Genomic DNA, 17,638 nt, shown 5'->3' with positions numbered 1-17,638 from the left:
CATCCGTTTCTCTTTACATTTTAAAGGTGGCATTTAGAAATTTTAAGTGACTTTGAGGCTTGCATTTATGGTTTACATTTTATTTTTACCATACAGAGTACCTCTAGATGTTGTGTGAATGTTCCACTACGCATGGGTCTTTAACATTCACTTAAAGGAAATGACTTACTGTTAGTGACAGCATAAATGCAGAATATCCTAGTTTTGTCCCCTGGAAGGGAACCTGGAGATCATTTTCCAGATGAGGAAACCAAAGTATTTATGGGATTGTATATGATTTCAAAATAACTTCAAAATGGCTGTTGTCTTTTTTACTGCAAATCAGACTGGAATACCTAGAGAAAAGTTTTAGAATATCTTAAAGTTCAAGTTAGTATTAAACCTCAATTGGTTTGTCAATATCCTAATGAATTTTAGGACACAAAGAGGCATTTAAAGTTGGCAGGACCTGCTGTCCATCCTCGTAAAAGCCCAGTTTTATGGCATCAAAATCTAATTAGGTCTTTTCTCTGGTTTGGAGAGTAGATTGGGACTGATACTTCCTAAAATCACTCCCAGCAAGCAGTGTGTATTCATCAGGGTATTAATACGCCAGTTTGTCCAACACAGAGTTAGCACCACTAGGTCCCTTTTGAAAATTTAACAAGGCCTTCCCTAACTTTTAAATCCATAGGTAAATAGAGTGCAGGAAGGCAGGAGAGAGAGGAATGTCGCCTAGTCTCAACACCTGACAGCAAGAATTCTTGAGTTTCTTGCTCAACATGGACACTGTCTGTTGCAAGCCCTGAGTGGCACCAAGAATGAACCCAGATTGTTACCTCCGCACTTACAGGAGTTGGCGACAACCCACCAGGCTACTGCCCACAGTGGAGGGCATCCTGCTGGGACAAGGAAGCCAAGAAATGAGGAACAAATCGCTTTGGGGAAAGAGTAAAAAAAACACCACATCACACAGGTTCCACGGGCCACCTCCCTCCATTAAACAGCAAGGCGAATTGTATCCCCTCCTAATCTACTCTCCAGGGAAGCACATGAAAAGGATATAGGGTCAGGGGAGGCAAGAGCATTAGGAAATTACTGTTTAAGAAAAGATTCTGACTCTCTCTCTCTCTCTCTCTCTCTCTCACACACACACACACACACACACAGACACACTCAGTACAAACATCAAACAGTCCTGGGCATGGGTCTCCCTGGTGGCGCAAGGGGTTAAGCAGGGCACTATGAAGCAAACCACCTCTGCAGCACTAATTCGACCCCCGGCCAGCCAGGGAGCAACCCACATGGCGCAGCAGACCTCTCCTGTCTCGCCCGCTGCGCCCCTCAGCAGTGTATTTCGGTCAGTCTGCCTGTTCTGTTCCCCACTCTGTCTCTGGTGAATCCTCTCACACACACCCCCCACCCCCATCTCTGACCTGTAACCTAGCTCTTGCATGCATAAACAAATAAATCTTAAAAAAAAAAAAAGAATTCCTGGGCAAATGAATTTGGAATCGGAGTTGACAATTACATATTGCTATATATTAAATCTATGTAATCCTAACTTTCTCCCCTTGATCTTTGATTTATGCGTTGGCTGGTTTCCTAAAAAGTTGGTCCTTTCTGATTCTGCGCATCTCCTGAGCACCCTAAACTAATACAAGGCGAAAGAGTCAAAAGTGGAAAACCGTCGCGGGGAGCAAGGCCGGGCTCCAGGACCCGCGGAGGGCCGCGGAGCAGGCGGCCTCCCGGCTGCAGCGGAGGAATTCCGCGCGCCCCGGGCGAATGGGGGCGTGGCGCCCCGCGCCGTGCGGGGAACTGCGGCGAACAAAACTTCCTCAGGTTCCGGGAGGTGGCGCGGGCCGGGGCCGGGGCCGGGGCCGGGGCCGGGGCCGGGGCCGGGGGTGGGGGGAGCGTGAGCGAGAGAGGCGCGTGGGGAGCAGAGCACCCGGACTTGGAGGGTCTGGGTCTGAGCCGAGTCGGAGGGCCCTGGAGGTCCCCATAGGAGCGAGGTCTGGCTGGCTGGGAGCCGCGCCCCCGGGGATCCCGCTGGCCCTCGCCGTCAGCCAGACGACCCAGGAGTCGCCGCAGCCCCCAGCTCCGCTCCGAGGGGGCGAGGCTGGCCACGCGGGGGGCGGGGAGCAGGGGACAGGGGCGCGGGGTGGAGTGGGGAAGGGGCGTAGACCAGCCCCTCCCCGCCCTCTCGGATGTCATTGGGCCGCCTCTGCGGGTCGGCACCACCTTTTCTCCACCCCCCCGCGCCCGGGGTGCTGGCCCTGCCCCTGCGCCGCGGTCGGCGTCCGGGGGCTGGTCCGGCCGGGCCGCTGACGTCACCGCCAAGTTTGCTGCCCTCGGCGCCCCACGTGTGGCGGCGGCCGCGGCCGGGGAGGCGGCGGGGGAGCGTCTGCGAGCACAGTGGTGGCAGAGCTGACAGGTCCCGCCAGCCCGACCTCGCCACGCCGCTCGCAGGTGGGGCGCGAGAGCAGTTTGAGGCAGCCCCGCGCGCACCTGGAGGGGTGAGCCGCTCGGCGCGGGTCTTCTGGCTCCCGCTCGGGCAGGGCCACTCGGGGGAACCCCGCTCCGGGGCGTCAAGGACCTGAGCGCGGGCGGAGAGGGCGCGCGCGGGCGGGCCAGGGCGCCCGAGAAGCAGGGGCTGGGCGACGCGGTCGCTCCCGCTGCCTGCGGGCCGGCCGTCCCCGAGCCAGAGCCGCACGACCCCTTCATCCGATCCGAGCGAGGGATGCACGACCGCTGAGCGGAGACCTGCGCGCCGAGGACAGCCCGGCCCGACTGGGAGACACGCTTGCGCCACCGCCGCCAAGACCCCCCATTCCGGCTATTCTCGGGGAACTGGGGCGCCGAATGCTGCCCCGAGGCTCAAGACTTGGGCGAGTCTAAGACGATGGTTTCTTAAGCACGGCACCACGTTCCCCTCCCCGTTCCTCGACCGGAGGCAGGGATCCCGCGCGCGCGGGGCTCCCGGGGATCGGTGTCCCCGAGGAGCCCCGGCTGCCGTCTCTCGAGGCAGTTCGCACGGCCGCGGGGACGCACAGGCGAGGTAGCCTCCGTCCAGCGCTCAGGCCTCCTGGAGGATGTCATGGCACCTGGCGGAGTCCCGGCCTAGCATGGCCCGCGCGCTGCCAGACGTCGCCTCCGGCTAGGATGACCCCTCCGGGCCCCGCCGGCGCCCACCCCACCTCGGCAGAGCCGCTGTCCCGCAGCATCTTCCGGAGGTTCTTGCTGATGCTCTGCTCCCTGCTCACGTCCCTTTACGTCTTCTACTGCCTCGCCGAGCGCTGCCAGACCCTATCGAGCCCCGTCGTGGGGCTGTCAGGCGGCAGCGAGGAGGCGGGGGCCCGGGGTCGCGGCGTCCTGGCCGGAGGCCCGAGGGAGCTGGCGGTGTGGCCGGCGGCACAGAGAAAGCGCCTCCTGCAAGTGCAGCATTGGCGGAGGCGCAGACCGTCCGCGCCGCGCGGCGAGGGTGAGGAGGCGGCCTGGGAAGAGGAGACCCCTGGCCTGGCCGGGAGTCCCGGTGGCTCCGGGGCGGGGAGCAGTGTGACCGAGGCCCCGCCGGGGACCCTGGCCTTGCTGCTGGACGAGGGCAGTAAGCAGCTGCCGCAGGCCATCATCATCGGCGTGAAGAAGGGCGGCACGCGGGCGCTGCTCGAGTTCCTGCGCGTGCACCCCGACGTGCGCGCCGTGGGCGCGGAACCCCACTTCTTCGACCGCAGCTACCACAAAGGCCTCGCCTGGTACCGGTGAGCTGGTGCGGGGCACAGCCCGGGTCAGCTAGAGCTCGGGTGGGGGTGGGGAGTCTAGGTGGAGGGGAAGCTGGAGAGAGTCGCCTCCCTCCCCATTTTATGCAGAAGGCCACGGGTCATCAACTGACCTTACGTTGAGGACTGTTTTATCCACCATGCTTTCTCTTTCCAGGCAAGTGGGTGTTGAAGCAGAGGGTGGGAGGGAAATATTGGCCTTAAAGCTTTTTTCCTTAGTCCTTGGGATTCCCCCTACGCCCCATGTAACCAATCTCCATTTTCCTCCTGCTCTCTGGAAGTATTCAAGTTGTTGGCTAAAGGAAAAATCCCTCCTAAGTTCAAAACCTGTTCATCAATTACTGGATAGGTAACCTAGTCAGTCCTTTCCCCCAGGAAGCCTGTTTTTATTTCTTTTTTATCTTCTGGGCAATCCCCTGTGGTTACCGCAGGCTTTGCCCTCAGGTATTTATTTACCTTGACCCTTTGCCAGATCACTGCAGTAGGTAATACCGATATTTAGTAAAAGTGCAAGAAACAGAAACTAGGTAGTTGGGAAATATCTGTCCAGACAAGTATCAGCAACCAGTCACCCTGTTTTAAACAGTGCTTCCCTGGCAATAACTTTTGTTTGGGACCAAGAATGAATTTTGTCAAGTGCTTTCTCTGTTTATAGGAAAGAGTGCCATTTGTCTCTGGGTTGGCAGAAACTTTTCTAAAGATCTTCATACAATTGTCTTTACAAATGATGTAGCCAATTTTTTTTTTTTTTTAAAAAGGAAGAAAAGTGGTTTTACTTTGTGAAAACCCTCCTAAATGCAGTTTTAGATCTTAATCTTAAATCTGCCAGTCTTCTCAAATTCAGACCACCTTAAATAATAGAATAGAACCAGCCAAAGTCTAATAAATCCTAGTGTCACCTGGATTTTGTTGGCCATAAAAAAAATTGGCCTTTTTTCTTGCCTCTGAATACACTGTTGCCGGAATTTTCATTTTTATAAAGTTTTATCTGCTTCATTAAATATGTATTCTCCTGGTTATTTTAACTGTGGCAATGTTACAAAGGTTACAACACAATTTATACAAATTTCAAAAATCCACTAAATTAGCCATTCATCCCCCAATAGAAATGGACTTGATCTGACCAGTTTATTTACTCCAGAGGTCAAGCACACCCGCAGATTGAGTTCAGGAACCAAATTTACAGTAATCCAACTCAGGAGAAAACATTTGGAAAAGTCGAATTCAAACATAAAACACTTAAAACAGCAACTTTCCATTTGTTGGAAAGAAAAACAAACACCCTTTCCTTAATATATAATATATATCATTTAAAATCATGAGCCACTTAAAAATCCCCTTGTGTTTCTGTCATTTATGTTGTATCCTCTGGGAAGTTCTTACAAAAATGACCTGTTGAATCTGGAAACAACAGGTCCTTCTTTTTAGCACAAAGGTAGCTCTGTTTTTTCCATCAAGGACACAAGAACCGAGTGATTAAAGACCCCTAAAAGTCTTATCTATAGCAGTTTGCATTGAATTTGTTCTCGTACAGTGTTATAAGTGAACGCATTTCAAGCCGACTGCCTGAAATATTTCAGACAATGTTTGACTCTGAGGTACTATTAAAATATGGTGAAATATTTAGTATTAAGTCCTTTATTTTCATTTTGCGATTAGACTTTATTTCCACAAAGTAGGATTGTTTCTTCATAATCCAGAAATGAGTATTTGAGAGCACAGTCTATCTACAAATCCGGCTCTTATTTTTCTATGGACCTTTCTGAGCTCGTATAAGGGAAGGAAGCTTTCAAGGTAACTAGAAACACAAGTATTTTTTTTTTAAAAAAGAGAAAGAGTCATAAACGTTTAGGCCACTCTCTTGCTTGGAAAGTGGGTGCATGCTGTAAAGTAAATCTCTCTGTGGATTGTTTACTTCAGCAGAGGAGTTCTATAAAGCAATTTATGGTGGTTACAAAAATAACTGCAGAGTAGACTTCATGGTTTGGTGAATTTAATTTTCTAAGTGTTGGAGCAATGTCTTTGTTTTACCATTTGCAATGATTTTTATTGGATACATAAATTTAAGTTTAACTCAATTACAAAAAAAAAATCCAACCTATGGAGCCTGGATTATGTGATTATTTAATGAAATTTTAGCACTGTCTTTCATCTTGGTTCTGAACTTAGAGTTTGATGTTTGGAAGAAAGGCTGAAGACTTAACTATGAAAAAGAAATCCTACACAGAATGTCATATGATTATAAGTGTGTTTTAGCTGATTGTTTTTAGCCAGTATTTTAGGATGGGGGATTCAGGTAGAACTTCCTTAATCAGTCCCAAACTTGCAATATAGGATTTCTGTCTCTCTCTCTCTCTCTCACACACACACACACACACACACACACACACTCAGAAAGACATTTCCGGTATTTGCACCCAAAGTGATTTATGAAAGAAGAAAATCTGTATATTTGCATGACAGAATCATAACTGCCTAGGCTTGTTTTTTTAGCTCAGTTTGCCATAATAGTTTATAGTGGCAGTGCCCCCTACTGTCCTGCTATTAGGAAGTTTGAAGAAAATCCCTTGGAGGATGAGTTTGAGAATTAAAAATGACTACTGCTAGGATGTTTCCATAACTTTCTCCCACTGGAAAAAAATAAGTACTTAAAAAAGCTGCTTTTCAAGAATAGTATAATCATCAGTCTCTTCATTTGAGCAAATTTACAGTAAATGCTAAGAAAGAGAATTTATTCAAGATCTCTAAAAAGGAAATCATTCTTATTGATTTAAAAGGTCCTAACATTACTCTAAAATAAATGAAACAGAGAGTATACCAGGAAATTTATTATTGATAATTTAGAACAATTCAGTGGAGTTCTCTGAATATGGAACTCCACCCTGTTGGGGTTTAAAAACATTCCACATTACTTAATTTAGCAGACATGATATCAGTACAACAAATGTCTGTGGCTTACATGTCATGGGAAAGCAATCCTTTGCAATGAATAGTCTCCATTTTCATTGAATGTGTGGTGGGTTCATAAAGGAAAACAGCTTCGAAACATTGAGATCTTTTCTGGAAGTCAAAACCAAATGCCTATCTGGTAATTCAAGGGGACATGAGCTTAGAATTTAATATGAAGACCTCCTCTCCGCCTGTGTATTCTGTGCCAACTCAAAGTGTGTTTATTTTTCTTAAAACAAAATATACCTACTATAAAATATTTAAAGCTATGAATGAATGTGTGTATACCCACATAAACACATGTACACATCATATATACATAAATAAGTGTTTGACTTCTGTAACACTTTATTTTTTTGTAAAAGTTAGTGAATGGTCATTATCTAATCTTTTATTACTACTTCTATTTCCTATATTTAGTAGAACTGGACAATTTCAGCAGGGGAAAATATTGCTAAAATTATTTTACCCTGTAGCTTCTAGAAAAATGAAAGATTACACAACTTGGAGTTTAGAAGTTAGTTTTCTCCTGACTTCATCAAGATGGAAGTTTTGTGGCCTCTAGTGATCATTGCCTTGTATTTTGAGGACATGGGAGAGACGAACTCACAGAGGAACTTTCGGGAGAAATCGGCATTTCATAGCAGCTGGGAGCAGCTGCAAAGTACCTCCATGTGCAGTTTCCCACCCTCCTGAGCCACAAGTCCATTTTGCATGAAGGGTTGGAAATGAAATTTGAGCCAAGGGAGCTGCAGAGTCTGGCCACCCATGCAAGGTCATATGGACTGAAGTCCAAAGAACTGCCTGTCATTAGAGCAGAGTTAATAATGTTGGGAAGCGATGAAGGCTAGGAGGAAAGAGGAAAGAAGTTGTTTTGGACCCTGAGTCTATGTTACATGTGTACAGAGGGAGAGGGTATGATTTCTTTCATGCATATAGTTCCCAAGAGCTCCCAGGAGTGACTGGACACTTCCCATCTAGTGAGAGGTTGCAAGCAGCCCCTTAGGAGAAGCCACAGGGCTGTCATTTTGTTTGCAGAATGTTTGGTCCCCGGGCTCATCTTCCCAGTGGACGACTCCAGCAGTACAAGTCACACAGCCTGGTTCTTGTGTATGGAGCAGACTTGAAGTAGGTGGGGAAAGTAATGGATTGATAAGAGGAATTATTAAGTGGTTGGGAGACTTCTGAGCATTCTCAGACACCCAGGGTAGGAACAGACTTTGGTACTGTTGAGTCCAGGCATTCATTACAAACAACCGTTAACAACAAAAAACACTATTATTCCAGGTATAGCCTGAACTTGGAATGCCTTTATGTGAGTAAGTATTCCTTTATAGTAATGAGACTTATACTGTGCTCATAGACTTCATGTGAAATGCACAGCCATCTCTAAGTGAAAACCTTTGACAATATTCTAATCTCCTGCCCTCCCCTTACAAAGGAAATGCTCTGGCCAAAATATTTGTCTCCTATAAATAAGTTGATTGGCCAGAAAGGAATAAGTGCCAAATCTGCATCTTGAAGGGGTCGTGGGAATGAAATAAGCCTGTGCAATTAATGAAGACAGGAGCTAACCTTACATAGACCAGATGCTCACATCAGAAGAAGAGGGTCACAGAACAAACAAATCTACTTGATGTAAACAACAAAAAGGCTCGTATCTCTAAGGGACACATTTGAACAATTGGAAATTATAATTACCATTAGTCAAATGGCTACGCCCAGTCGGGGGACTTTACATACTCAGCGATTTTCCTTAGGGGAACATCTTCCTCCACCAAGTAATAGCAACTTGACTGATAAAGAGCATCATTTCTTGATATGTATCCCAATGATATTAGAAAGCTTCCAGAAAATTTGTTTCTGCTTAAGTGGTGTGTTAAAATTATTAAACTGTGGTTTCTTATTAAATACAAGGCCTTTAATATGTAATCAGAGGAAATTGCATCGAAGTATTATTTTAGCTCCCTAGTATTTGCATCTATGAGAATGTCCTAAAAATGCTTGCCAGCACTTTAAAATGTTTACTAATTTGTTATCATTTAAAACTCTCTGTGGGGGATGTTGGTACAGTTAATAAATAAACTTATGTGAAATCAGATTTTAGAAAATGAGGAAGTGCTGAGTTCAGTGAATTGAAGCAACTCTGCAGTTGCTTGCCTCCAGTGATGCAACTTTGTTATTTTTTGCATTACTTAGGAGGTCAAGACTGCAGCACAGCTAATATTTGCATTTATCTTACCATCACTGGAGGACTAATTCCAGCAGCTCAGTTTTGGCCTATTTCAGAAGCTGTCAGATGACAGTAAATGTAAAAAGAGGGTGGGCGGTATGTTTATTGAGAATGAAGTATAGTTCTTGCCAGCACACATGGGATATTCTTGCAAAGGTTAAAAAATCCTCTTCATAAATTTTCGACACCAGTCAGCTCTGAATGTGATGTGTAGCGCCACCTAGTGGGAGGAAGCATCAGCAGGGAACCCAAAAGATGATTTTGAAAACCTTGTCATTATCACGTATATTTACCTTTCTCAGTGAAAAAAGGGGGAGTGCAAAATCATGTTAGGTAGCACTTACAGCAAGTATGATCTGCTTAGCGTGTCTGACCTGTACTTTGCCTCTCTGCCTGAGCTCTCTTCTTTTAGGCAGGGAATTTATTCTTTGGAGAGAAATAAAAGAGACTTGCCTTCACAATAAACCTGAAAAACAAGATATAAATGATTAGGAGATTTATATTAGAAATGTGCATGACTGAAAGGAATGCCATATGCCCCAGATTAGTTTTGTTGGTGTGTTTTGCCTCTGTTTCTGAAAGCCAGCTTCAAATGAAAATACTTCCAGATGATTCTTTTCAACATCAGTAATGCAGCCTTGTTCCTTCTCCTGTGTTGCACAGGCTCCGGAGGAGCGTTCCCTGATTCTTAACAGGCAGCACACAGAAGCTTGTTTAACCCTTACCACACCCAAGTTATACTGTTGAATATCCTGCCCAGGATGGAAAGATTCACAGGAAGGTGCTGCCTGAGTTCCTGCAGGAGAGAGGGCCTGTGTTGCAAGCCAATGCCTGCATTAGGAGTGCAGGCTGAGGGGGACGGCAGGTGGTCAGGTTAATAGTAAGGCAGGAGGAAAGGGGAAAATGGGATTGCTATCATGGAGCAACCAGACAGATGTCAGATTAACCTAATGCTAAAGGTGAATGTTGTCTGCGTTCATGGTTCATGTACCCACTGGTATAATGCAAGGAGAGCCTTTCCTCTATGAGGTGTTCTCCCCCTCAATCCACAGTCCCCATCTAATCATGAGAAAACATTAAACCAGTCTGAATAGAAGGGCATCTGCAAAATACCTGATCCATACTCTGAAAGAATGTCAAGATCATGAAACAAAGGAAGACTGGTAAATTGTCACAAGTGGAAGAGACAAAAGAGACGAATTACTATTAAGTAAGTACCCTTGATTGACTCAGAGCAGAAAAGAGTATTTGGTAAAATTGAGGAAATTTGAATAATGTGTGTGGTTTAGTTAATAGTATTAGACCAAGGCAAATTTCTTGGTTTTTGATGACGGTACGTAAGATGATAATCTTAGGGAAATCTGCATGGAGGGGTATATGAGAACTCTCTGTAGTCTTTTTTTTTCCCCCCTTACAATTTTAATATCTAAAATTATTCTAACATAAAAAGAAAAAACAGCACCATCCACAAAGAAGGCAGGTGATGCCTAATGGGCATCAAGGATGGGAACTCACGCCGAAATACTCCATGTTGCTTCTTTCCTTCCTTCTGAAGGCTCCAGGCACAGGCCTGCCAGCTTCCCCTCACTGCCAGCACCTGTTGCTTCCAGACATGCTGATCTTTCCCTCAGCTTATTTCATAATAAAATTGGCTCATGGCTCCCCTCCTACTCTCTTGTCCCCTGAAATAATCACAGAGACAGTTTTGTTTTTCTTTCTCTTTGTTATGGCTGGGAAATGTAAAGTAAAGAAGGTATAAAAAGTCACCCACCCCTGACTGAACCCTTCTTGTGCTGGGGATCAAAAAACATTGATGTAAATGACAGACTTTTGAGAATACAAAGAACTAAAGCAGGGATCAGAGGAAAATCTGACTTGAGAATCTGGCTTTTATTGCGACAAACACAGGAGGAGCAGTTGTCAGGTCAGGAAGCTAGTTATGGGGTGAAGAGATGGGATTAGGGCTCTGGACGTGCCATCTGGCTAAGTTGAGAGTATAGTCTGGATTTTATGGGCCAGTTTAAATAGTCTAACTGCTTACTGGACTTGGCGCTTTAACCTTTGGCTTTGAGACCATGACTTACGAGACCAGTCATAGGAGTAACATAGGCCTGAAACAATGGTAGATTTCAAGGTCAAAGAAAGAAGAGGAAAAAATCCAAACTCCCAGAGCACTGGAGTACCAGAACCTGGGCATCATAGGTAGTTTGTCCTGCTGGGACTGTTAGATCTGGCACCTAGCAGCACAACTGCCAGGGTTATCAGACTTAACATTCCTATAAAGGTGACTTGCTAACATCTTCTGCTTGTTTTAAGTACACAGTTGTGCATCTGAGATTTTGGTTTAATAAAGTAATGAAAACCTCCCACGAACATTTTCTTTAATGTTTTTAACAACTATAAAAATAGTGTCTGTCCACAACACATTTTTACTTAAGTAAAACAAAACAATACTGACTGCATCTCGAGACTAAAAGAAGCTAATGGTATTTCTTCTTAACCATTGACTCACTTGTCTTTGTTGGATCCATTTTATAAACCTGTTTCATGTAAAAGGCAGACTACTGATGCTTAGATAGAGAAAAATAATTTCTGTGATTTAATACCATTCCATATTTATCATTGGGTATTTTTCCATATTCATTGGTATACACTTTCTTCAACAATTTTGAGTATTGAAATACAGCAAAATATTTGAACCCTACAATGTACATTTCATGAAATTTATCATTTTAGTCTCTGTTTCATTTATTACTGTTCCCATCTCTGTTATTTTTCCCCCTATGTTATTTTTGGATTTAGTTTTTTCTTCTATTCTAGTTCCTTTCAGATATAAAGTTAGGGATTTTATTTGACATCTTTCTTTTTTTCTTAATGTAGGCATTTGTCTGCATAAACTTTCCTGTTAGGACTGGCTGCTTTTATGCATCGCATATGTTTTGATATGTTGTGGCTCCATTTTTCTTCATCAGAAGTAATTTTTTGATCTCTCCTTTGACCCATTGTTTGTTCAATGTAATATTGATGAATTATTCCTTTTGTTACTGATTTCTAGTTTCATGCCACTGTGGCTGGAAAAGATATTTAATGTAATTTCAATCTTCTTAAGTTTGTTAAGTCTTGTTTTGAGACTTAACGTATGCTATGTCCCAGGAATTGTTCTGTGAACACTTGAGAAGAATGTGTATTCTGCTGCTCTTGGATGGAATGTTCTGTGCATGTGTTTAACTTCATCTGGTCTATAGTTCAAGTCCAGTGTTTCCTTGTTGATTTTCTGTTTGGATGATCTAGCTATCACTTTAAATGTAGGGCAATAATAGCTATATTTGTTGACCCCTCACTATGTGCTGGTTGATACTGAATGGTCTGCTGCCTGTAAGCTGGATGTTTTATTAATATGATTAATATTGTTAGGTAGGTTCTGTCACTTTCTGCCTTCTGTAGGTCATGACAGAGCCTCATAAAGTTGAAGTAATTTCCCCAAGGTCATATGGCCAAGTAAATGTTAAAACTGGTACTGTACCAGACTCATTCATTCACCTCCAACGTGTTATTGTTTCAGCAAGCCCTTAGTAGCTCAGAGATTGTGGGCATTGAAAACCTTTCTTATTTGATTTGATATATTTGATTCTGGTCATAAACCAGAATTAGTTAGAAAACTGGGCAGCATATCAACATATTATTGAAAAATTGAATTTTAATAAATATTTAAATATCCTTGTGAGTCTTTTGGCTTATATGAAATAACTAAAACCACTTATTTTTTGTCAATCTCTTTTTTTAGAAGTAATATGATCACAGAATTCATCCTATTGAGCATATCTGAAATCCTGAGTCCACTAAAAAGTAAAACCATGAAAAAATTGTTACACAGTGCAAATGAGCATGTTTCCTCTTTTAAATTGCTGCTCAGGGAATCCAAAATATTGTCCAAATGTAATCAGAACCCTGCTTATTGCTCTTGGAATTGGGGCCAGTGAGTTGTTGACTGTGCCCATTTGCTGATAACACCACACAACCTCATGTTCTCTTTTAACCTGGTTCTCCCCAAGCAAGCACTTCCCCTGAATATGGCTGAGTCACTGACAAAGTCCAACGTTCTTGTTCTTTTCTGTATTTGCATATTTTGATTGACACCTCCTTTTTTTTTATATATATACTTTATGTATGTTAATATATTCCCAGTCAGGGTCCATCCCAGTTGTTACCCCAAGGACTATTTGGCTATTGTTGTTATTAATAATGTTCATCTAATTGATTTCCCGCCAACTGGTCAGTATTAGTGCCACGCCCTTTACTGTAGCAGTCAGCTCATTGCCACATAAGATATGTTTCTTGATTAGAATGTCCTTTCATTCCAGCCAGATAGAATCACAAATTGGAAAGGATATTGGAGTATGAGGGTATGTTAGACATGAAGTTTATCTTTTGCATGTGAAGAAACAGAGGTGTCTTTACCAAGATTAAGCTAAAGGACTTGGCCAACTAATTCCTCAGGTACAATTCTGGAGAATACATTGGACACAATTGCATGCTCTGAATTATATAAATTCAGTTTTGGAGGGTTTCCAACAAAACAGGGCTTGCAACAAAACAAAACAAAACAAAATTCCAGTGACTGGATTATATTATAGAATTATTTTTTCCCCCTCCTAGAATGGATGAATTAAAGCATTGAATTGAAATGAGTGAGTGGCCCATTCATCTTTAAATTTCTGTTTTTCATCTCAGATGTTTTCCCCAATGTTTTGATGCACATAGATCTTAAACTAGTATGATTGGCCTGTGGATCCTTGTCAGTAATTTGTGTTTTATGGTTGTTGCCTGCTTGTAAAAGATTAGTAGCAGAAATCTGAGTACAGACAGGAAAAATTTGCCTTTTCTCTCTTGAGTGTTCAGAGTAGGAAGTAATCAATCAAATTATGGGAATAAAACTTCTTTTCCCTTTTTCAGAGTTCTTTCTTGGATTGGATCTCTCCTCTCAGTAGGAAATATCAAAGTTGTGGGGATTGGTTTGAATGACAGAGTCAGAAATGATGTGTTTGTCATGGTCATAAATCTTTGCAGATTCTCATTAAATTCAGGTATTTAAAAAGGGAACTGGATTAAGCTGCAACTAAAGTTACATCCCAGAACTAACTGCTCCCCTCATCACCTTTCTTAGCGGAAACCATGTTTGCTCTAACTAGATATTTGCTCTGGCAGTAGGAAAATACTGCAACAATGAAGTGATTTCATTTCGCAAACAAAGCTTTAAAAGTAAACAAAAATTGGCAATTTTTTTTTTAATTTCCTGGTAGACTAACTATTCTTGTAGTTTCTTTCATCAAATGTGGTGGGTTTTTTTTTTTTTTTTTTTTTTTTTTAAGAAATAAAAGCCACTTGTTTTTCTTTCTAATGAGGTTGTACTCTTTCTTCTTGCTGTAGGAGGAGTTGGGATCACAACAGTATCTGTTAAAAAGGCTTTCACCAAATCCAGAGGGGCTACTAGAATGCCCTGCTAGGCTTTAATGATGGAAAGAAAACAAATTGGATCTGTTTTATATTTGTATGGGGGGAGGTCATGGGGAGCTAATGCTTGTGATGAAAATTCTTGGAATTTTCAGGTGCATTTGCCCTGTGGCAAAGGGTGGCAAGTTGAAAATAAGCACTGGAGAAACTTCTCAGCTCCAGCTGATTATTATAAGTAAGAAAATGGTCTCATTATTGCCATACCCTCAGACTTTTCAAAAGGATCTTGGAATACTGAATTTTTTTAAAAAACACAATGGGAAATAATTCACATATTCAAAACCAAAACTCAAAACAAAGCAAAATTCGGTATAGATGGAGCAAATCAATCTCATCTGAAGGCGAATGGCTGTTAGTGTTCGACCTATGGCTTATGGTGAAGACCAGAGTTAGACAATAAAAAACTGGTGTATACCAAAAGTTTTTCATACTGTCAATCACGAGATATTAATATGTAATCATACCACTCATTTTTTTTTTTTTAGTGAAAGGGAAGGACTAGAATAGGATGAAATAAGAAAGTGTAACCCATGTAGTAAACTAAACTAGACACACATTATCTCTACAAACTTGGTTTGTGTGTAGAAAGGGTTGGATAGGAAGTGTATTTGTTACAAATACAAATACTATAACAAATCTCAACAGTAAAAAAAGTTTAGTGACTAGTGTAAATAAAAGTCCTGTTTGAAAAGACTAAAATGAGACTGAGGAGCCCTGAGAAGCTAAGTATGAAGGGTCTAGGCTATGGATTATAAACCACAGTCTTTGTCAACCCAGTATCTCCAGGGTCTGTAACCTGTCATATAATTGATTCACTATTCATTAAATGAAAAAAAAAAAAATGACCCTTAGGCCAGAGGTTAACATTTTTTTTCCTAGAAAGGAATAAAAAATATTTTAAGCTTTGTGGGCCCATGTTTTCTTTTACAGCAGGAAAGCAGCCTTAAATGATAACAAAATGCATGGTGTGTCTATGTTCCAGTAAAACTGTATTTACCAGAAGAGTCTGACCCACTGGCCATAGTTTACAGACCCTTAGGCCTGGCTGAAGTCTTCCAATATGTCCTTTGATCGTCCCTTCCTCTACTTATCTTGTTACTTTCAGGCAAGTCCCCACCCCTGACATTCTTCTGCAATGTTGTGAATGCATGCTGAGGGTGATTAACCTCCCAGTGGAGATACAACTCAGAAGATAACAGACCCCCCTGTGACTGTGTGAGAATAGAATAGCACATCCGGGAGCTGCATGTCTATGACCTTGGTCCAAGGGAATTTTGTGAAATATGCAGAATTATTTGGAGTGGTGATATTTCATTGTAAAGCTGATTATATACTCAACTACAAACATTCTCTCTTGGCAAAGACATCATCTAAACACAAATTGAAGTAGTCTTTGGCCATTTTTTGAAACTCATAATGCATTTTGATGTTTCCTTGACTTTGTACTTCAGTGTATGTTAAATGTATACATATTCCCCTGCTTCTCTGTTTTCCCTCCTGCCTTTTGGATGCCAGAGAATGCTGTGAGGCTCGGAGGGAGTCATGGGGGACACAGCAAAGGAATACTTTAGCACCCGCCCTCTGTACTGAGAAACAATTCCACCATGTCATTTAATTCAACATTCTGTGTTTCTGGGTAAATAGTGAGACATCAGTTGGGAGCAAAGGATTGGGAAAGAAAAATGCTTGAAGATGTTTGGAGGAGGTTGGACTTTATTTAGATTATCTCTGTCCAATAGTAATGTGTTGCAAACCTCATATGTCATTTTAAAAAGTAAGAATGAAGAGGTGAAACTAATTTCAAAAACATTTTGATGTAAGCCAGTATGTCTGAAATATTATAATTTCAACATGCAATCAAAAATAAAACTAATTAATGCAGCATTTTCATATGAAATCTTCCAAATTTAGTATGCATTTTATGCTTGCAGCACAGCTTGATTCCAATGAGCCACATTTCCGTAGTCTTAGGACACCAGTGGCTACCGTCTTGGACAGCATGGCCCTGAAGCATGGGCAGGGGAGTAGATAGTGAAGGCTTTTAATAGAGGACTGATTGTGCCAGCCTGCTGTGCTGGTTCTGCTGTGGAAACCTAATCCTGGTGGCCTATGAAAGATAGGGGATGCACACTGAGTGAGGTGGCTGATGAAGAATCTAGAGGATTCCTCAGATGATGGAGGTCTGAAGCAGAGCCACAGGATGGACGTGGAAAGTGGGTGAAGGATTTGCTAGGTGTTTTTAATGTTAGGAATTTTAAAACTTAGCATGGAATTCTAGCAATGACGAAAGCAGGTAAAGTTGGCTGATACTGTAGTCACCCTCCCCTTTTTTATGGTTTCAGCTACCCCAGGTCAGCTGGAGCCTGATACTATTACATGCAATAAATATTTTGAGGGAAAGACTACATTTGCATAGCTTTTATTACTGTATATCATTCTAATCGTCCTAATTTGAGTTATTGTTCCTGATATCTGACAGTGCCTAATTTCTAAGTTAAAGTGTATCATAGGTGTGTATGTAAAGGGGAAAAAAAAAAACATTATATAGGGAGGGCTTGGTATTATCCTTGGCTTTAGGCTTCCTCCAGGGTTCTGGGGATGTATCCCCCATGCATAAGGAGGGACTACTGTATTTAAAGATTTCTAGGTAAAGCATACTTATTGGCAACTCTGTGATAAGGAAAACAGAAGCAACAGCTTTCCAGGAAAACAAGCAAGTTTGACTCAGACATGTGAGTTGGAAAGTGTTTCTGGGTAAGCTGGAGCTCTTGTGTAAAGCAGACTTGGGAGCCATTGTCAGGGAAGGTTGTTGAGATGGTGTCAGCTGTCAGCAGAACAGAAAGGTAAATAAAGTGTGTCACACACCACAAGCGGAAGGGGGAAAGAGAGCAGGACGCGGAAAAGACATTTGTATTCTTGTTTAGATATGTTTCTATCTATAAGGAGGTCGTTGCTGTACCTTCAGAGGAACTGAAGTGATGACTATAATTTACTTTGAAATGCATTAAAAATGATACTTTAAGTTGATGGATGGATATGGGATAATGAAACTATGGAAAATATATTTTTAGAATTTAGTTAATGGGTAAATGAGTATTTGTCATGCAATTCTTTCAAGTTTTTGCCACATGTAATATTTCAGAATGAAATGTTGGTAGCACAGGGGAGGAGACAGTTTCAAGGTTGGTGG

The 17,638-nt window shown here is 42.7% G+C and overlaps 1 protein-coding gene across 1 annotated transcript in view; it reads left to right on the top strand.

Moving 5' to 3' along the window:
- Positions 1-3,141: 3,141 nt before the first annotated feature.
- LOC311174271 (heparan sulfate glucosamine 3-O-sulfotransferase 3A1) overlaps positions 3,142-17,638 on the top strand; it is a gene marked incomplete at both ends in the record, with an annotated part of 82,995 nt that continues 68,498 nt past the window's right edge. The window contains one exon of the mRNA XM_084238515.1: positions 3,142-3,737. Coding sequence (XP_084094641.1) covers positions 3,142-3,737 — 596 coding nt within the window. The remainder of the gene's footprint in view (positions 3,738-17,638) is intronic.

Source organism: Talpa europaea (assembly GCF_964194135.1).
Source record: "Talpa europaea genome assembly, chromosome: 7".
NCBI classification, from domain to species: Eukaryota; Metazoa; Chordata; class Mammalia; order Eulipotyphla; family Talpidae; genus Talpa; species Talpa europaea.
Note: the sequence above shows the minus strand (reverse complement) of the source record. Positions and strands in the feature narration are given on the sequence as shown.